Here is a 22,031-nt window from a genome sequence, read left to right on the forward strand (position 1 = left end):
ATTATCAAAATAGTTCCACGTTCTTTCAATCGACCAATCGTCGCAGCTCTAATACGCAGCCATCTGTAGCTACGTTTTCAGTTTACAAACCTAAAGTAACCGAAGCCTGGAATACAGAAGCTACATTAAAATAAGGACCACCAAGTAAAAGGGAAAATAAACATTGCTCATATTCTCCATTTTTCAGGTTCAAAACATTTCCAGACCCATAACTATTCTTTTTTTTTACTTTTCAGGATCTTATATTATGTTTCTTTTCCTAGTCCAATCTAATTTGAGAGGGAGTTAGATTTTTAAGTGGCATGTACTTCTGTATGCCGATTGCGTGTGAATTGACGCCGTAGCGAGTAGTATTAAAGGGTGAAAATCTGTGTAGGGAGGTTGGTCTGGGTGGAGGATGGGGAAAACACAGGCCTTTCACCCAGGAGAGCGGGGATCGCGTCCCGCGTGTGACCTCGTGTCCCGCGAGTGATGTTACCTTTCCGCGTTTGTTGTTTTCCTAAACCCAACCGTTTCTTCTTTTCCTGAACGCAACCCGCGTGTGACGTAGCCTCGCAAGGCTTCTCACGAGTAGCCTCTCGACAACACGCCACTTGGCTTTAGGAAAGTGGCACATGCCAGGACGTGCCACTTCCGGCTGCCACATGCCACTTAAAAATCTACCTCGACTTTCTAATTTTCAACTTCCAAGACTTTCAGAAAAACCCATAGGCCTAATTCATGGGGGGGGTGAGACACAATAATCAAAACTGGCCAGTGGAGAACCCCCCTCCCACCCCAATATCTTATCATAATGATTAATGAGGAATATTAACTGCTTAAAAAAACATCCCGAAACACGTATGACGTTTTGAACCTGCAGAAAGGAGAAAACACAGGAGAATAATATTTCCCTTTTACATAATTTAAGACATTTGCACCATAACTTGATGCAGAAAAGGCACAAATTGTTGCAGAAAAATGTCCCACAATGCAGGAAATTAAGTTTTTTGATGCTCTAAATTTCCTCGGGGACAACCCTCCCACCCCCCCGGTTATTATGCCTCCCCCCCCCAGTTATTATGCCCCCCCAAATGTTAAAACAAATAACCTCACTAATGTTGAACCCAAAGTTACGTCCTTGGAGAAGCGTGTCACAGCAATGATCACCGTGTCAGAGGCCGGTCTGGTTGGGAAACCGGCCTCTTTAACTTCCTTAAGTCCCTTTAACGTCTCTTCTGTGTCGCTGTACTCTGCAGCTGATATCATGAACATCACATCTGCCACTCTGCAGTCCTCTCGCTGCTCCTCCTCCTCATCCTCCTCCTATTCCTCCTCTCATGTTGCTGTTAAAAGAAGAAACGTGTAACCGTTAAAGTACTACTGTCCTGATTCATGGCACATCCACTCATAGCGCAGCATCCTTTAGTCCACCAGTCTTCAGTCTGCCAGTAGGAAAACAGAATAGAGGATTAAAAAAAAAAACATACCTTGCTGCAATGACTGTACTCGAAAAAGAAAGTAAAATCAGATTAGTATATCTTATAATCTGAGTAGAAACTCTTTGGAAACGATTTGTAACTTCTTTCCAGAAATAAATGTTCATATTGGTCAACTTTCAGCTGCCTACCTGAGTGATTTTAGATCTGTGTGTGTTTGTTTCTGACTCAAGTCTATGTCTGCCATTAGTCACGGGACTTTTTTTTTTTTTTGTATTATTGTCCCTGCACAGATAAAATAAATGCAGAAGGAACTTGTGTGTATTCAAGTAAAAAAATCCATCTAATGATGTTGATTTGCCAAATATTTCAAATTGTATTAGATTTAAGTGTCTGAAATATATATTTGATTATTTATTCAATTTCTAAGTGTTTATATAGAGAACATTTGGACTTCTTCAGAGACTTTGTTTTGACTGTCAACTGAAGTATAATGCGCATGCGCGCTTTGGTGTGTCTCTCCGTCGGCTTGCCGTAGAAAAGCGAAAGTCTCCTGGAAAGAGAATGTCATATGTGAAACTGGTAACTATTTTTTAACGATTTTCACGTTTTTATCACCTTAAACATCGTGTACATATAAAGTGTCGGCTGTCATGTAGTGAAGGGTATGTTGTTAGTGTTACACGCTGAACTTCTACAACAAAAATCTAGTCAAAACGTTGCTAAATTAGTCAACTGCCAATGTTAGCTAGCAGGTTAGCTGCTGTTGCTAACGGGTCAGTTAGCTAAACACGCACGAATGCTCTTTGTCTTCTTTTAATCAAGCGTCCGTGTTAAAATATGTTATTTCACTCCTATATGTCCCAATAGTGACTGAATTGTTATGTGACGTGTTTTAACTGACAGAGCAGCGTCGTTTAGCGCTGTATTAGTTCGTTTTAATGGTCGCTACCATTGTGTGTGTTCTACCGGTGTGCCGCCAGGTGTCGCTGTGTGTCGCAGCTCCGGGTCTGACGGGCCTGCTGAGCGGCGCGGTGCTGGCTGCCACGGAGGGGAAGAAGAGCTCACAGCCAGCTCTGAGCATCGATGAGGTGGGTTAGTCAATAACTGACACACGGGGGAGATGCGATACTGTCAGGTCATGTCAAACCTTGTCATCAGCAGTGGTGCAAGAAGTATTCACATGCTTTACTGCAGTAAGAGTACTAGATAGATAGATAGATAGATAGATAGATAGATAGATAGATAGATAGATAGATAGATATACTTTATTGATCCCCAAGGGGAAATTCAAGGTCCCAGTAGCTTAAAGAATCACACACAACATACACATACATCATAAACAGTTTGATCAAATAACAAATCCACATGAATAATATGGACAATAAAAGAAAATATACTAAATAAAAAATCCACATGAATGTACTAAGGGATGTATAAGCATGAGAGTCTTGCAGTGACAGGGCAGGGACTGACCCTGTGGTTCAGTCTGCATGGTGAGGTGCTCTATGAGAGGGGGTGTCATGGTGGTAGTGCAAATAAGTCCAATAGTGCAAGGATAAAGTCTAGAGACCAGCATTAAATATGGACAATATAAGAGAATGATGTAGTAATATAGTTATAATATAGTAATATAAAAACTAGGATAAAGTTTTTAAAAAGACAGCATTAAATATGGGCATTATAAGGGACTAAAGTAGACAGTAGGATAGACACAAATCAACAGTCAGTATTAGAGGTTTGAAGTAATAGGGTTACAGCCATTGTTCAAGTTACTGATTATTATTACTAATACCACGCTGTTTAATGTGTACAATCTGCAGCAATGCATCATATTCTACAAAACCATATGTTAATGGGAAATTGCGGTGCTACAAGTCCCATGAATCAGAAAACAGTCATTATACAATACAGAAATGGGAGGTATTGTAATAGTATATAGATCAGTATAACAACAAATTCACCGTTATGGTTTTGCAAACATTAGACAGATTCCCCAACAGATAAAACAAATATAGCTGTAGTACTGATTATTCTTTCTCCTGTGTTCTAAGCTCAACTTTGACCTTTACACCATAAATATGTTAGGAATATTAACTAGTGCTGTAGAGAACAGTCATCTTAAAAGAATGGCCACACACACATAGACACACACACACAGACAGAGCACTGACACTTGAGGGTGAGGAGGCAGTCAGTTTGAATTACTAAGTAAACGGACACCATCCTCGTAAAACGAGTGAACAATACCCCGGGGGGAAGGGAGAGCGGGACATCTTTTTTCAGGGTGGTGTCCTCTACCGTTGGATGGATCGAGTGGGACCAGCCTGTGCACCATGAGGAGGCGCCAAAGTCTAAATCCACGGCTGCCTCCTGCCTTAGTATTAACCAATCACAACAGCCTGCACATTTTACATATATTGAACTGTGATTTATTTATTTTTATTTTTTTTAGATTATTTTTGGGGCATTTTTAGGCCTTTATTGACAGGACAGCTGAAGACATGAAAGGGGGGAGAGAGAGAGAGGGGAATGACATGCAGCAAAGGGCTGCAGGTCGGAGTAGAACCCACGGCCGCTGCGTTGAGGAATAAACCTCTACATATGGGCGCCCGCTCTACCAACTGAGCTATCCAGGCGCCCTTGAACTGTGATTTTTGAACTGCATTCTTATTGGGGGGGAGAAGAGACAGAGAAACAGCAAACCGCTGACTGTGGCTTCTCAAACCGGAAAGATCCTCGTATACAAGTTTCTGTTATTATTCCAGCTTTAATTTACCACCTTAAATGAGAGAAGTTGTTTGTCTTCTGTCCTAACTGACCAACTGGACCGCGTCAGCCAAGACGCGAGGAAGGGAGGCAAGTGGAGGAGTCAGGGATGCAATTTAAGGGTTATGAGATGCAACCCTGGTTTTGTAAAATCAATACCAGACTACAAAATGTTTAGTCTGTGTTCAATCAATGAATACCTGCTTAGTCAGTCAGACCTGTGATTGAAAAAAGGATGTGTTCCCTTTTCAGCTTTGACTCTTTTTATCGGCCCCTTTGATTCTACCTTAACACTGATTCTCACCTTGCTGTTGTCTGTTTCAGCTGCCGTCGTTATACACCAGGCCTGAAGCGGAGACTCGGTACGTGGAGCCAGAGGCCGGGCCGCTGGAGCAGAGCGTGGCAACGCTCAGAAAAATGGCCGAACCGTACACGAACCAGTGCCAGGTTTGTTCATATCACACACTCCCTGGCACAATAACTTAATAACACTTAATGCAGTCAAACAGTTGGGTTTGTGCTCTGTTGGAACATGTTTTCCAGAATTCCTACTACCTGCATGTTGGACTTAAGGGTGGAGATGCTCAGTTTCTGTCTGTGTATCGCTGCAAAACTCCACCAACCAAACTCTCTCTACTTACCGTAACTTGAGCCACACGTAAACGCAATAATTCCCAAGTGTAACCAGACCGTTAACCAGTTATAGAAGTCGTGAGCTGCTCAAACCAAAGAGAACAAAAAACATTACGAAGGAGTCAAATTTAGAATTGGAAAGTGAATAATTGAATTGTTTGGTTACACTTTACTTGAAGGTATCTACATAAGAGTGACATGACACTGTCATGAACGTGTCCTAAACATTATAAACAAGTCATAAACGTTTATGACATAACGCTTCTGTCAGACTGTGTCATTCGGTTTTTGTCACAACAAGTTAGGGTTACTGTTAGAGTTCATGTGTCATGACATTGTCACGAACACATGACAGTGTCATGTGACTTGTTTATATTTAAGACACATTCATGACAGTGTCATGTCACTCTTATGTAGATACCTTCAAGTAAAGTGTTAGCAATTGTTTTGTATTTAACTAAAGTACAAAAATAGAAAAGGGAGGTAGGACATCCTACTCCTTTTATGAACATGGAAATCCTTCTTTGAATATGAAGATATGGTTGCTGAGGATTTTGTTTTTGTTGGTTTTCTTGCCTGTGCTGAAATGTTCTTATTTATCTTTTTATTTTTATATTTTTCAACACGTTCATAATAAACTAGAACTAATCATCTTTCCGATTCTGTCGGCCCTTCGGGGCTATCAGTACAAATGCTGTCCATCTGAGCTCAGACCTTTGTTTTAAACTTTATTTTTGGCTCACGTTTGTCATAGTTTGTGGAAATGTTGAACAACCGTCCAGAAGCCCAAACTGTTTTCCTAACATTTCTCTCAGATCTTCCGCAGTTACTCAACTCGTCAGTTTTCATTCCTAACGTGCGATGTCAATGTTTTTAGTCAGCTGTTCTGACTCCCTGCCATCTCTGCAGAAAATGCATCACGAGTTGAGAAGCAAAGCAGCTGATGTTCGTTCATCACTTTTATTTCCAGAATAATGACAAAAGAAAAGTGGATGTGAAGCACATCTGTTATTGGGGTACTGACTGGGGTACTGAGTGTTCTCATGAAGTGGTGTATGTATGACACGGCAATTCGTGTGCCATTTTTGGCGTGTTATCAAGACGCATACTCGCTTTTTGGCCTCCATTGACTTACATTACCTTGCGATTGCGTGTGAATTTACGCCGTAGCGAGTAGTATGAAAGGGCGAGAATCTGTGTATAGAGGTTGGTCGGGGTGGAGGATGGGTCAAACAGGACTTTCACCCAGGAGACCAGGGATCGCGTCCCGCGTGTCACGTTTCCTAAACTCAACCGTCGCTTTCTTCTTTTACTAAAGCTAACCCGTCCGCTGTATACGGCGCTCAAAATGTGTACAGATAACACGCCACTTGGCTTTAGAAAGTGGCGTGTATGTTTACGTCCGCTGTATACAGCCTAGACATACACGCGGATAGCTCAAAATGGGTACAGATAACACGCCACTTGGCTTAAGAAAGTGGGCGTGTATGTTTACGCAAAGTCATTATGTCACGTTGAGTGATAGGTGGAATAATCAAGCCTGCATGTACTCAAATGTATTTTCATATTTCATATGTTCTGTAATGTGTTATTAAGATCTAGGTAGAAGGTCAGAGGCCCTATGCGTGAGCAGGTTGTGTTCTGATCCAGATGTTGGGTATGAGAAAATGACATGCAAAGAGGCCCTCATGATCATATGTCCAGGAGTTATGTATTCTGAAAGCCTATAGCTGAATAACAACTTAGGTACAGTTTACCTATGACCTTTGGTGGGGCCTACAGGAGATCTGAGTCTAACTGAGTATGGGAACCACACAGTTGTTATGATGAGGTCATGAATAAGGGTTTCCTGGTGGGCGGCCCCAGGAAGTATAAAATGTATGTTCAATCCTAGGATCGAGAGACACTCTGGGTACATGCAGCTTGTGTGTGTACACATGGTTATCTCCTGTGTTCAATGTTGAATAAAGCTGCATTTAATCTGAAATCATCGGAATCGCCATGTGTGAAGTCTCTCCATCATTTCCAGTTAAGATTCCGGTAACATTGAGAGTGTTAGAACATCAATTTTCGGATGAACTACAGACTCCACACCTGTTCTACCTCTTTTCTAAGAACGATATCAGTGGAATACTTCACAATATCCTAATGGCTTGCTGAAAACACATTTCTGCATTTGCGTTTAAGTCAAAAACTTCAGCAAGCACCAGAAATCATCATTGCTTTAAACTCTGTCCCCGGTCGAAGGTCATGGCACAGCAGTTCTTTTATGCAACAACGCAAATACAAGAGCCATAACTGATGTCCTGACCTTTGCAGAAATCAAAGGCTGCGTCACAGTTTGGTATGCTTGTGGCTTGTTATAGTGCTGTCTGTTGATCTGAAGCAGCGTCCGGTACAAAACCAAACATTTAACTTGATTTACTTTCTTAATATACCCTGAGTAACTCGTGGTTTATTTGGGCCATGTGCTCACATCAGTGGAGTCATACACAACAACGGGCAGAACATACTGTCGGAGTCCAAATGAGATTAAGCCTCTTGTTTTCAAAGTCTCTTACGTCAGAAATTTGGGTTTCTTTCAACCAAATTGCCCAAAAAGTAACACAGATGGTTCCATGAAAAATTCTTCAGAAGTTAAATTAAGGATCAGTTCACTACTATCATTGACTTGTGGGTGTTTGTCTGTTAACACAGAGTCATCAAAATAAAAAGAAGTGAAGATTTACTTCTTTCATTAACAAATAGTTTTATTTTTTCATTCATGTGATGATAAACAAATGGGGAAAATTAACTTTAACTTTATCTTTTTCTCAGCAAACGGGCCAAGCTGTAATGGAGAAAGTAGAGGTGAGTGACGTGTAAATATACAAATATTATTTTTACTTTTCTTTTATGAAAAGCTGTGGTTGCTGTTTGGGCTGTTTATGAAGAAAAAAAAGGTTTACTGAACACTGTTACAACAACCTTTTTGAGTGACGTCAGGTTTTTTGGTCACTACAACTGACCGTCTTCACTTTGACGGTCACATCAAAAACGTGTCCAAACCATCTGTGACAAAGCTGTCGGCTTTTTTGCTTAACTGTTTATTTTAACACAGCGTCTGTGAAATCGAAGTGGTACAGTGGTGCTCATATGTTTATGAATCCATGCTAAAGTTGACTAAAAAGAGGAATAAAAAAATCATCTTTTGGAAATTGATCTTAATGCCCTAATTTAAAAAAAAAAAATAGAAAAAATCCAACCTTTAAGGACACCAATTTTCTTTGTGAATGAATAATGTATCGTAAATAAATAAATGTTCTTCCTTAAAATACAGGGGGCATAAGTAAATACACCCCTATGTTAAATTCCCATAGAGGCAGGCAGATTTTTACTTTTAAAGGCCAGTTATTTCATGGATCCAGGATACTATGCATCCTGATAAAGTTCCCTTGGCCTTTGGAATTAAAATAGCCCCACATCATCACATCCCCTTCACCATACCCCCACATCATCACATCCCCTTCACCATACCCCCACATCATCACATACCCTTCACCATACCCCCACATCATCACATACCCTTCACCATACCCCACATCATCACATACCCTTCACCATACCCCCACATCATCACATACCCTTCACCATACCTAGAGATTGACATGGTTTTATTTCAGTTAGCCTAATAGCTGGTTTGATTTGCATTGAGAGATGATTTTATGGAAAGTACCCCATGCCAATCTCTAGGTATGGTGAAGGGGATGTTGGTAGTCAACTTTAGCATGGGTTCATAAACTTATGAGCACAACTGTACTTATTGTGAGTGCAAAACACACACCACCCTCCTTATTGATAGTAGTAGAGTGTGTTTTTACTCTCAAGAATCGTCTTAATTTTATCAAGGTTTTAAAGGTTCAATCAATAATTTGTTTGATGGATTTGATAACGGATGTAGTCACATATATGATTGAAGAGTTTGACATATATGTGCTTTATTACGATGCGTAGTTATAGCTCAGTTTTTCTGCTGTTTACAAACTCTTCACAGCCTCAAACAGCCGTAGCAACCTGGATTTTGTTCCCTGATGTCAGGTTATGTAAAAGACATGTCAATTAATTTGAAAGTATTTGTATTTATTATAGGGATCCCCATTAGCTGACGCCTAAGACGACCAGCTAGTCTTCCCGGGGTCCAAAACAACATTTAATCAGACAATATTAAAACATTTCATGACATATACAGAAAAGAAAGGAAATAAATACAACAATATCTGCATACAGAACTAAATAACAAAAAAAGACTATTTTCATGACCTTTTTGCTTACATTTAGGTTCCTGATTGTGTCTTTGCTTTCTCTTTTTATTCCTCTGCTCCGCATCTGATCTCTCAAGTACATAAAATAGTTGAGACTGATTCAGTCACCTTTGCACACTCTTAGTTTGACTTTTCAGTCCAACTATTATAACCCTGCTGCTATTACAGCTAACTTTATGATATGAAAGTGTTATATAAAGAAAAAAAAGAAAGTTGTTTTATTGTGCATTTCAATAAGTCAGCACATAAAGGCTGTTATCAGATGAAAGTAACCTGCTCTTCTCTCTCTCTCTCTCTCTCTCTCTCTCTCTCTCTCTCTCTCTCTCTCTCCTCCTCTCTCTCTCCTCTCTCTCCTCTCCCCTCTCTCTCTCTCCCCCTGTGTCTGCTGTTAATCTTTGGACTCCAGCAATTATACCAGACTGTGGAGCCCACACTCAACACCTCCATAACAACAGTCACAGGTGAAAAAAACACATTTTTTTCTTGGTCAGTGTAGTCAACGATATATGTGCCGTGAGCATATTCAATTAGTTTGAATAGTTAGTCGACGGACAGGACTAAAAGAACAAAAACAAATATGCTAGACCTGTAAACAATCTGTGGAATGACCGGGAGGTCATCGGTTCAATACCCAGACCGACAGGTAAAAAAATCTGGGTGGGGAAAGTGAAAGAGCAGCTCTTGTCCCTCCCTCATTACCACCACTGAGGTGCCCTTGAGCAAGGTCCTTAACCCCAACAGCTCCAGTGGAGCTGCTCAGTGGCAGCAGATCAGACTGGGGTCGTACTGGGCAGCTTCCAGCTATGAATGTGGAACTGTGTGAATGTGATCAGGTCGTTCCTGCAAAAGAGAGGCTTCCTCTCAGTGAACCTTCCCTGAATAAATAAAGGTGAAAAAAAAAAAGACGGGAAACAAATATGCTAGACCTGTAAACAATCTGTGGAATTCCACTTTAAAGGAACACACGACTTATTGGGACTTTAGCTTATTCACCGTATCCCCCAGAGCCTCTGCGCGCGTCGGGGCTACTGGCGGACGCCGCTCCTTGCGACCGTGCATTTGTGCAGCACTCAGACACCGCAAATCGTCACCAATGAAAAGGGAAATCCCCGCTGAGTTCAATGACACCTCACACAAGACTCTACCTTAAACGGTTAAAATGTTATGAAAGGAGGCGTGGCCTGAGTAAGTGGGCGTGGTTATATTATAGGGGCCGGCTCAGTATCACATGTAGACCACACATAAGTTTCATTTAAATCGTATGATGTTTGTCATATAAGGCTGATTTCCTGTTGCCAGCTGGGGGCGCTATGACCAAAACTCAATATTGGCCTGTATACGTCCTCAGGCCTGGACTCTTGTTGGTTGTGGGAAATTTCAAGCAAATATGACAATGTACACTGTAGTTACAGTCACTTTCTCGTTCATCGCTAAATACTCAAAATGGCCGCCACGCCACGCCCACACCGTTTGACGAAAAGTTTTTCTTTTAATAACTTTTCATCTTTAAGGTGTTGAGATGGTACAGACCAAGTTTGAAGTCCACCGGATGAAATCTCTAGGAGGAGTTTGTTAGTATAGAACCTTGACTTTTAGGCCTACTTCCTTTTGCCACTAGTAGGCGCTATTACTTTGAGTCAATGTTTTGGGTAAATGTCCTCATAGTTAGACTCTTATGAATCATGAAAAGTTTCGAGCCAAATTGACAATGTACACTCGAGTTACACCCACTTCCTGTTTCGATGGCAAAATGCACAAAATGGCCGCCCCGCCACGGCCACGCCCTATGACGAAAAGTTTTTCTTTTAACAACTTTTCATCTTTAACATCTTAAGATGGTACAGACCGAATTTGAAGTTAATCGGATGAAATCTCTAGGAGGAGTTTGTTAAAGTACGACGTGGAAATGGCCAAAATCGCACTAATTTCGAACTTTCAATTCAAAATGGCGGACTTCCTGTTGGGTTTAGGGTATAGCTACAATGACGTTTTTTGTACATCTTGACATCTTACATATGTGTACCAAGTTTCGTGAGTCTACGATAAACGCACTGCAGGGGCTCAATTCTTTTAACTTTGTAGGGGGCGCTAGCGAGCCATTTTTGTGCGCCTATTCCCGAAACCCTTAAAATACGTAAATTTTCCCCAGACTTGAAGAGACTGCCAATTGTGGTGAGTTTTTGAATATGTTAAGCCCCTCAAAAAGCCAATTAATTTGCAGAAAATAATAATTCCTTCAGTTCCAATAGGGCCTTCGCCGCTATCGGAGCTCGGGCCCTAAATATGCTAGACCTGTAAACAATCTGTGGAATTGCTGTTTTCAGATATTTCACAACCCATCAGCCATCTTCTCTCAGTGTCTTCAACCCTTATTTTATTTTTCAGATGTGTACCAGTTCCTCAGTGACCCCCCTCCTGACTTCTACCCCAGTGTTGCGGCGGTGGGCTTCTCTGGCTTCCTGGGACTTTATTTGGCCAAAGGTAAAGGTAACCGTACACTGACCTGCATTACCTCTCAGAGACGAATTGGGTCAGACGGGCTGATAACGAGTGAGCGGGAGACGATACGGTGGAAAAATCTTGATGTGACACGCCTGTTTTCTACGAGAAATTCATTTTAATCCCAGACAATTCACTATTCACACTACTGATGTTAAAACCAGCGTGTCAACAATGCTCGGTTTCAAACGTGACGTTACAAAAAGCCTTTCTGAGGGAGAGCTAGACAGAATGTAATTAAACAGGTTGTTACTATATTCCAAGTGCAATATCTTTCTGTACTTCGCGGCATGTTTAGCGTGCAGGTTGACATTGCAATGACAATAATAAAACAATATATCGTGCAGCACTATCATGGAGATGATGAAGGTACTTTTAAAACCTAATTGCAGCAATTTGCATCGTAATTTGCACTCCTCAGAGTCATGACTCGGTCAAATCTTAACACACAGACGTGAAACAAATTGATATCATTCAGTGTGACTCAACACTTCTCGAGGATTTATTATTTTAAGACACTTTCCAGAACTTGCCTGAGAGTCATCCTGTTTGTCTCAGTTTTGTGACAGTGTCAGACTTTGTAAAACCCCGCTTTAAAGTAACAAACTTAAGGCCCTTCTCTGATAACTGTTTGTTTGTATTTGGTTGATTTTTTTCCCATTTAAAAGTCAAGTGAAAGAGTGCAGCACACACAGGGCGTCACACAGCCACGGAGCTGTTGTCTGTCCGTCTTCAGAGTAATTATTAAAGCAGTAAAATGTGGGTCAAGTCAAGGTAACGAGGCAAGGGTCATAACCGTTCATACAGCAGCGCTTTCCCTCTGATGCCTGGTTTATAACCTCTCCTCTTTCTCTCCCAGGCTCCAGGGTGAAGCAGCTGGTGTTTCCAGTTGGACTCATGGCTCTGAGTGCCTCCATGTTTTACCCTCAGCAGGCTGCGTCTTTACTGAAGGTGTGGTTATTATTGCAACCTCTCTGTTTCTTTTCTTTACAGATTATTTTTTGTGACATTTTTAGGCCTTTATATTCACAGGACCGATGAAGACATAATAATTTATAATTTATACTGTTTATTGATCCCCAGTGGGGAAATTACAATTTACACTCTGTTTGTTAGAAATCACTACACACAGGCCTGAAATACACACACATGCTCAGGACCTATTCATGCACAAATGGAGAGATGTCAGAGTGAGTGGGCTGCCAGTGCTGGACCAGCGCCCTGAGCTGTTGGGGGGGGGGTACGGTGCCTTGCTCAAGAGCACCTGGCAGTGCCCAGGAGGTGAACTGGCATCTCTCCAGCTACCTGAAAGGGGAGAGAGTGGGGGGGAATGACATGCAGCAAAGGGCCGTGGGTCAGAGTTAAACCAGCGGCCGCTGCCTCGAGGAGTAAACCTCTACATACGTGCGCACGCTGTACCAACTGAGCTCACCCGGCCGCGCAACCTCCCTGTTTTGTGAATTAATATTCATCAGAGTTACATCCGTGTAAAGCTCCACATCAAACTGTTCCATGCAACGCGGTCGTTCACAACTAAATATAATCAGATTTGTTCCCTAAATCAGACGTCTAACTAAAGGCTCCTTAGTTGAAATGATTGTAATTTCTAGATAAGATAAAGATAAGAAAATACGCTTTTGTTTACACTTACTTTTGCAAGTCTGTTATGCTTTTTCAAAGATACACGTTAATTAAAATGAAATATTACATACACACTCATAAAGATTTCCATCCCTTCTAGACTTCTGGTTGCATTTACTCAGCAGCTGTCTGAATCCAAGTATCAATGGAGACCAACTAAAAGTGGATTGGTAACTCAGCTGGGATGAGTTAAAAGTGTGTGACTGACTCTCAGTCCAGTCACACAATCAGCTGACGTCTTAAGTAACAAATGTTGCTCGAAGTTCAAATTATGTTTCAGATGTTTTGTGTTGAAACAAATCCAGCAACAAGTCTTGTGTATTTATCAGAAGTCGAGAAAGAGCCTTGCGCTAGAAATGTTGCACAGCGTTAAGATCCTTCTTACGGGAACAACTTGGTGGGCAGATCTATTTGTTTCAATGTTATTTCTTTGATCCACCACCCATCCTGTTGGGCAAGGGGATCTTTTTTTAAATCCTTTCAGATGTTTTGCGTAACAGTAAAGTTGCATAGACTTCCTGCAACTTGCACATCTCCAATGCAAGTTTTTAAGGCCTTTACATGGCATTTACTGGTACAACTGTTTGTCCATAAGACTTTGTTATATTTGTCCATGTTAGACGGTATGTACACCCCAGGACACTAAACTCCACTCCGCTCCCACATATAAACTGGATTTTCCTAACGAGTCAGCAAAAACTTCCACACAATAGGGACAAAAAGATGACACCTCTAAATCTGTTTTCACATCTTTATTTAATCTTTCTCCCAATACTGAAATAAACTCAGGAAACAGCTGTGAAAGCAGGACCAGCGACATACATCTACTTTATTTTCTTTTAAGGTACAAATTATTCCCTGTTGGTAGGTATTTGTTGGGCACCGGTGAGACAAAAAAAAGAAGCTATTTTAACAGAAAACCAAAGAGGAAATTCACACCCTCGCCCCAACTAACTGTAGCTTTATCAGCTCAGACGGACATCACGTAGATGCGAACTTTCCAGGCAGGTCTCTATGCTGTATCAGCGTTTGTGTATGTTTGATCTCTGTCTCATTTCCTGTTAGGAAAGGGTTGTGCTTTCCTGCAGGAAGTTCTGGCTGTGAATTGTGTCTGGGCCATTTTATTTACTGTATTTCCACCCAGAGAGCCGACAGACAGGAACACACAAATACAGTCATGTGAAAAAATTAGGACACCCATGCTAAAGTTGACTAAAAAGAGGAATAAAAAAATCATCTTTTGCAAATTGATCTTAATGCCTGAATTTAAAAAAAATAGGAAAAATCCAACCTTTAAGGACACCAATTTTCTTTGTGAATTAATAATGTATCGTAAATAAATAAATGTTCTTATATAAGCATAAGTGAGTACACCCCTATGTTAAATTCCCATAGAGGCAGGCAGAATTTTATTTTGAAAGGCCAGTTATTTCATGGATCCAGGATACTATGCATCCTGATAAAGTTCCCTTGGCCTTTGGAATTAAAATAGCCCCACATCATCACATCCCCTTCACCATATCTACAGATTGGCATGGGGTACTTTCCATAAAATCATCTCTCAATGCAAATCAAACCAGCTATTAGGCTAACTGAAATACAACCATGCCAATCTCTAGGTATGGTGAAGGGTATGTGATGATGTGGGGCTATTTTAATTCCAAAGGCCAAGGGAACTTTATCAGGATGCATAGTATCCTGGATCCATGAAATAACTGGCCTTTAAAAGTAAAAATCTGCCTGCCTCTATGGGAATTTAACATAGGGGTGTACTCACTTATGCCCCCTGTATTTTAATCATTCACAAACAAAATTGGTGTCCTTAAAGATTGGATTTTTCCTCATTTTTTTAATTAATTTTTTATATTTCCAAAAGATGATTTTTTTTTAATTCCTCTTTTTAGTCAACTTTAGCATGGGTGTCCTAATTTTTTCACACATAAGTGTACATAAAGAAACACGCCCTGACGTGGTCACACTTCAGCTCAGCACATACGCAGCAGTGAGATGGACGACCAGGGCGGAGTGCAGATATGAAAACACATGAGCTGACAAGATTTAAAAAAAGAGACGTTGAGCCTCTTGTTTGCAAGTCAAAAGACTTTTTGTTTGAGGGACGTGTAATAAAACCAATTTATGGGTCTAAAATATCTAAGAAATGAACTGGAAAGCTGCAAACTTGTGTACTATTTTTATTTTAAATTGTTGTATCGTGTGCCAAAATGTAGATCTGGCAAAAACATTTTGACCTATAGATTTAAAAGATAGCATTAGTTATGAGCCAAAGCCTTACAAGTATAGTTGGTAGTTCCTCTCAGTTCTTCATTTCAAAATAACTTATTTTTTGTGGTTTTCAGGGGGGGGGGAGGGGACTGAGTACTCAGGGCCTTCATGTGAGGACGGCCCAAAAAGATGCTAGAATGAATAGCTGCAGTGCGGGGAGGGTCCCATAGAAAATGCCTTTCTACGGGGCCCAGAATGTTGTGCTACTCCCCTGGTGGTTTTAAAGATGCTATGTTTATAATTAATCAGTATATCATAGTTGAGATCCACGACGTTCCACTTCTGGGATTGCTCCGGTGCCGCCGAAAATTCCACCGGATATCCCTCATTTTGGTCCGTCCCCTACAGTTAAGATAACCTGGATACACTTTTAATGGTCCAATTCCATCTGAGGATCTTTTTTCAAGATTTCTTTTATTGTCTTGGAGTAAAGGAATTATTTTTAAGGCGTCACAATACCCACAAACACACAACTCATAAAAAAAAAAAATTCTCAGACGCGCAAATTTATAATACCCAAATCCAAAATATGTATGTTGCCTTGTTCTCTGCCCAAATATGAAGTTGTAGCTGTGTTTGCTCCTTAAGAACGGCGCACTCCACCTGTTTCTTGGTGTAGATCCAGACATAGACGTAAACTGCAAGGTGACTGGTTGCCGGAGGCAAACGACCGCAAGGCAGTAATTATAATTTCCAAATGTCTTAAAATAAATGTTGGAAAAACACCTGCCAGACACCTAACCATGATCTGATTATTAGTTACAATATTTCAGCCCTCTCTCTGATTGGGTGCTTTGTTAATGCTGTTTCTCGTGTTTCCACCAGGTGAGTCGGGACTCGGCGTCCACCTTGGCTCAGCGGGGCCGCGTCACCGTGGAGACTCTTTGGAAAGAGCCTCCGTTTGGCAAAAAGAAGGTGAGTCTCAGTATTATCTCCAAATATTATCATCAGGGCTGTACTCGAGTAAAGAAATTCTCAGTCGACTAACACTCTATCATGTGATTTTGTCGACTTATCAGTTTAATCTACAGATCTGTAAAGAAAGAATCAGGCAAAAGCACCACTTTAAATCTTGTGTTTACCAGAAATGTGCTCATAAGTTTCTTGGAATTCAGTCATTCAGCATAACAAAGCATAAAAAAAATGACTAATCGGCTAAAGAAATCGTAGTCGACTAAGAACAAAACGACAACAACAATAGAGGGGACAGCCCTAATTATCATGTATATGGATTTATGTATATTGATGTTAAAAGGTTTATTGTAATCTGTATTATGTCTTTTTTTTTGGAGAAGAAAGAGCAAACAGAGAGCAACGACAAGACCAGCTGAGACGGCAAGAAGACACACACCTGTCCATCCTGAGAGACTTTCACCTTCCAGTAACACACACTCACACCTGTACCACTCTTATTAGTATTAACTCACAACCAAACTCCCACAGCCACAAACCAGGACTTAGTTATTTAAGTTGTATATCTCAGAAACGTGGTGGTGTAAGTGTGTTTCTGAAACCCCTCCTGCCTCCTCTTGAGTCATTCCTGAACACTGCGACCTCTTCCAAGAAGCAGAGTCTTTTTACATCCAGTTATTGAGATAACTGCAGTCCTCCTCCCCTTCGTCCTCTGTCATATTTTCTCATGACGTCAGCTCTTCCAGTTTCTGTTCTGTTCCGCGAAACAGGTCACAGGGTCGAGTTTCTGCAGTGTTTGCTCTCTAACATTAAGGATGTCTGCCACCGATCCTTCCTTATTCTTGTATTTGTTCAAACTGCACGACACAGTTTCACAGACTGTTACAGAGAGACGTGACACTGTTAAAACTCAGTTTTATTTCATTATATAGCACTTTAAAGGTCCAGTGTGTAACATGTTTAGTTGTTCATTATCAAAATCTGTGTTGCCCGTTCACAAACTTGTCCTTTTTCATGAATATTTACCACCACCATCAATTCCAAGTATTCCTTTTGGCTTGAAATTTTACATTTGCATTCGCGTGAACTGGGGTAGACGCTCCATATTCATGCTCCATCTTGAAATATGTTAGCCAGTAAGGGACATACAGGACATACTGCTCCGCCTTTCGTGTTTTCTCTGTCACATGATAAACTCACAGCTGCTGCTAACGCTGCTAACGGGTATCGTAGCTTCCCGGCCCCGGCAAGTTTGAAGAAGGAAACATGGAGGATCACACGTATTCAAAATCCAAATTTCAGGAACAGGAGTCCTCTCCTTCGCCCAGAAAAAGAAAAAGGATATTGAAAAGAGCAAGAGACCGGCTTTTTGAAGCGTGAAGGCTACTGTAGCTGTAATACGTACTTTGGACTGCGTGGAGCGAGAGAGTTGATTGCGATATATGATCTCAACGCTAGGTGGGAGAAATTCCTACACATTGGACCTTTAAAAAGCAGACAAGTTTGCACCAAAGTGCTTCACAAAGAGAGATATAAATGTATATAAACATAAGACATATATGTATAGATGTTGTGGAAATGAAAGTAGATTTAAATAGAAACAAGTTGAATTGCAAATGAAAGCCCCAGAAATCAGATTAAAAAAGAAAAACAGGTTAAACACAATTAATAAAAAAAAAAATAAACTCAAATACTCGGAGCTGAAACAATAAGTAGTTTAACTAATTAGTAATTCAACAGATATTAATCAGCCACTATTTCGATAAATTAGTCAAGTAATGTGGTTGCTTTCAGCTTCCCAAATGTGAGAATTAGTTCATTTTTCTTGTCTTATTTGATGGTAAACTGAATATCTTTTTTTTTTTTTTTTTGGACTGTTTAAAAACATTTAGAAGACGTCACGTCGCACGTTTTCAGTTGCTGCCCTAAAGAGAGCGTGTGACCAATAATATAATTGTTAATGGAAAATATTAATAGAAGGAAGGTTATTTATGTTTTATTCTGTTTTATTTGTCTCTTCTTCTGTTTGTAAGCAGAATATCTCAAAAACCTGTGAACAGCTTTCAAAGAAAGTGAGTGGAGCGCGAGCTGTTTTATTTTTCTTTGCGTTATTTGCCAAAATGTCGAACTATTCCTTAAAGTGCTCATATTATGCTCATTTTCAGATTCATAATTGTATTTAGAGGTTATATCAGAATAGGTTTACATGGTTTAATTTTCAAAAAACACCATATTTTTGTTGTACTTCACATTGCTGCAGCTCCTCTTTTCACCCTGTGTGTTGAGCTCTCTGTTTTAGCTACAGAGTGAGACCTCTCACTGCTGTAACATCTTTGTTGGGAGTCGCACATGCTCAGTAGCTAGGTAAGGACTACTAGCCAGTCAGAAGCAGAGTATGAGGGCGTGCCCTGACAGTACCTAGGTAAGGACTACTAGCCAGTCAGAAGCAGAGTATGAGGGCGTGCCCTGACAGTACCTAGGTAAGGACTACTAGCCAGTCAGAAGCAGAGTATGAGGGCGTGCCCTGACAGTACCTAGGTAAGGACTACTAGCCAGTCAGAAGCAGAGTATGAGGGCGTGTCCTGACAGTACCTAGGTAAGGACTACTAGCCAGTCAGAAGCAGAGTATGAGGGCGTGCCATGCTAGCAGCTAGGTGAGCATTATAACGTGTGTTCCAAAGTGACCACGTTTGTCTCTGAAGTAAAGGCTGGACTACAATAGAGCTGTTTGGAGCAGTTTGTGAACAGTGTTTTCTGTTGGAGATGGTAAGTCCCTTTGGGGTGGACTTTGGGCTTTTTCACTTTGTAAACCTATAACGTGCACAAAACAGATATATAACACAATAAAGGAAAGGGAAAAAGCTAAAAAGCATAATATGAGCACTTTAAAGCCTTTCCTCTGTATTATGAAGCCCTGTTTTTTTATTGTTTTTTATTAGCCACATTAAACAGTACCAGGACAGCTGTGACGAGCCAATATCTAGGGACTTTTTTTGTCTTGTTCTCATGAGCACAAGATACTTTTGGGTGCTCACGAGAAACCAATCTGAATACCTGTCAGAACGGCAGCAGAGGAGGAAGTATTCATCTCCCTGAAAACACAATAAAATGTACCTGATAGTGTCATCAACAAACTTAAAGATGATAAGGTAACTGTTAACCCATTTCATGCTATAAAAGGGAAATATTAACTTAAGCCACATGACGTTAACAGTACTTAGTTAGCATGATTTTGCTAGCCTTAGATTGGTTTCTCCTGTGCTCACGAAAAAAAAAAAAATCCCCCATGTCCCTTTAGGGGCTCCGTAAATATCGCGGCCACGTTCATCCCATAGACTGTAGAAATATCGTTAACGGTCTATGGTTCAGCCCCGACAAAAAGTAGCAACACGTGTTTTTAAAACTGAAACAGGGCTGCGTTGAACACCATGTTGTGTGCGCAAGCGCTTTGCCTTTTTATATTGCGTTCCATTTGTACTCTGAGGTTAAAGTCGGAAACGCCCCCTGACCTCGGATTTTCGAGCTCGGAACTCGGGACAACCACCAAGTACCCCGAGCTAAAAATCCAAAAATGGCTGCCCCGTGCATCAACAGCAATGAAAGCTTGTAGTAACACACAGTCCAGTCCATCTCTTATCAGTGGACCACTGTTTAATATCTGTTTTCAAACATGTCTACATATTTATTTCCCCAGATGTATTCACGTCCCAGTTTGATGCTAATAATGCTACACTGCTACAGTAAAGGGCCAAATAATGTGTGTACTACAGCTGGATTTACTCATTAATGGGCTGAATGTGTTTGTTGTCCATGTCTAATAATGCTCTGTATATACTGTATGAGGTTTTATCTTAACGCTATGTAATTAAATCTGGCATCTGACTGAAGCAACGCCATTTCTTCATCAGTTATTTAACCATAAATTTGGCTCATGAGCAAAATGTTAATTTATAAAGCTGTGACTTCAGACAGAGAATGCTTATAATTAGAAGTATAGCTGCTTAAGATAAACTTTCTAGTTTCTTGACTCCTCTGTTACAGAAAACTAATTATGTATTTCTCATTGTGACATGTTGGTACATCTTTGTCTCCTGATGCATTATTGAGGATCTTTAAAGGAGTTCAAAGTGTCCTGCTGCTGAAAAAACGCCCATATAAGTTCAGATCTTTATTGTCCGTCGAGAGGGCAAAAACACAAACACAACGTACAAGAGGACATGGGTTATTATGGGACGTGTCTGTTTGAACGGTAGCCGCGATAAAGGGCTGCTGAGCAGTGCAATTAGGTGGCTTTATTGCACTTGGAACAAAGGAACATGTATTGCCTTTTACCCTGGGGGAACTATATCTCCGCCCAGGAGGGAGAAGAATAAATATGTGTGCAAATGAAGGTTTATTTTTTAATTTACTGAGATAATTTTCTAATGTGAGAAAATAATAAGCAGAAAGTTATTTTTATTTATTAAAAAAAAAAGTAAAACTTCTCAGCTTGTTAAATGTGAATATTGTTCTAGTTTCTTTTCTCCTCTGACAGTAAACTGAATATCTTTGAGTTGCGGAAAAAACGAGACATTTGAGGACTTCATCTTGGGCTTTTTGGGAAACACTGATCCACATTTTCACCATTTTCTGACCTTTTAGAGACTCAACTAATCAACAATGAAAATAATCTTTTGTTGCAGCCCTGGTAAATGCACCCGGCGCAGCGCCAAGCCCGACGCAAGTGTCTTTGCTAGTTTAAGACCGATGCTGTTGTCAGTTTCCCGTCCAGCGCCCACGTCGTTTAAATAGCAAATGCACCTGCGCCCATCTGTGCTGTGCTGGTCTTACAGGGAGGTGTGTTCAGGTGCATTCTGGGCGTATTGCTATCTTGATCCTGATTGGGTTATTGCTAGCAAAGTGGATTAGTACACGCCCTAAACGCACCTGCGCCATGCGCTTCACGTCGTGCGCTTAGATCGTTAAAATTGGGCCCTCTATTTTAGTTTTAACTTTGTTTACTGACTTTAGTTTAGTTACTTTTCAGAGTGTGTTCGCTAGCTTAGCTTAGTTTTTCAGAAAGATTTAGTTTTAGTTTTTAAAGATTTGCATTTAGCAAGCATGTTTCTCTGCCCCTATGTTGATAACTGCATTAAAACTTGAAAAATTTCCTTTAAAGTACATTTAGAACAGATAAAAAATGTGAGTAATTTGCGATTAATCACAAGTTCACTATAGACAATCATGTGATTGATCGCGAGTTCACTATAGACAATCATGTGATTGATCGCGAGTTCACTATGGAGAATCATGCGATTAATTGCAATTCAATATTTGAATCCATGACAGTCCTAGTTTTTATATATTTAGTGTCAGTTTGCTTTTGGTATACTGTCTCAGAAGTATGTAGCTGCAGACAAAATACATGGTTGAAGAATATCCATGATGTTTAAAGTTTAATCTTCGCGCTGCTTGTGTCCGAGCAGTCACGGCACAGCGCCTTCTCCTGGAACGTCGAGTTCAACGCCGTAAAGTTGCTGTTAAAAACTGAAATTATTCTTGTTTAATTTAATTTCACTTTTATTAGGTTTTTAAC

At 40.5% G+C, this 22,031-nt stretch overlaps 1 protein-coding gene and 1 long non-coding RNA gene across 4 annotated transcripts; one reads left to right on the forward strand and one right to left on the reverse strand.

Annotated features, from left to right (window-relative positions):
- Nucleotides 1-881: 881 nt before the first annotated feature.
- LOC116039982 lies at nucleotides 882-20,226 on the reverse strand. Its single transcript, XR_004102551.1, has 4 exons — nucleotides 20,102-20,226; nucleotides 15,825-15,826; nucleotides 3,578-3,587; nucleotides 882-893 (listed from the first exon to the last, which is right to left on the reverse strand). It is a non-coding gene; the product is annotated as an uncharacterized LOC116039982 (long non-coding RNA).
- Nucleotides 1,891-17,483, forward strand: LOC116039980 (MICOS complex subunit MIC26). 3 transcript variants are annotated; one of them, XM_031285169.2, is made up of 9 exons: nucleotides 1,892-2,000; nucleotides 2,402-2,509; nucleotides 4,512-4,634; nucleotides 7,638-7,670; nucleotides 9,528-9,582; nucleotides 11,507-11,602; nucleotides 12,480-12,571; nucleotides 16,370-16,459; nucleotides 16,837-17,483. In XM_031285169.2, the coding sequence occupies exons 1-9, from the start codon at nucleotides 1,983-1,985 to the stop codon at nucleotides 16,873-16,875; spliced, it is 654 nt and encodes a 217-aa protein (XP_031141029.1). In that variant the 5' UTR covers nucleotides 1,892-1,982; the 3' UTR covers nucleotides 16,876-17,483. The 3 variants fall into 3 exon arrangements, with proteins under 3 accessions (XP_031141032.1, XP_031141029.1, XP_031141031.1); XM_031285171.2 differs by having other exon boundaries at nucleotides 16,840-17,482; XM_031285172.2 differs by lacking the exon at nucleotides 7,638-7,670 and having other exon boundaries at nucleotides 1,891-2,000.
- Nucleotides 20,227-22,031: the final 1,805 nt, after the last annotated feature.

Source organism: Sander lucioperca, chromosome 14, assembly GCF_008315115.2.
Source record: "Sander lucioperca isolate FBNREF2018 chromosome 14, SLUC_FBN_1.2, whole genome shotgun sequence".
Classification (NCBI taxonomy): Eukaryota; Metazoa; Chordata; class Actinopteri; order Perciformes; family Percidae; genus Sander; species Sander lucioperca.

Coding starts and splice junctions, on each gene's coding strand:
- LOC116039980 (XM_031285169.2), top strand. Junction 4,635..7,637: donor CGTACACGAACCAGTGCCAG/GTTTGTTCATAT, acceptor TCTTTTTCTCAG/CAAACGGGCCAAGCTGTAAT. Junction 7,671..9,527: donor CTGTAATGGAGAAAGTAGAG/GTGAGTGACGTG, acceptor TTTGGACTCCAG/CAATTATACCAGACTGTGGA.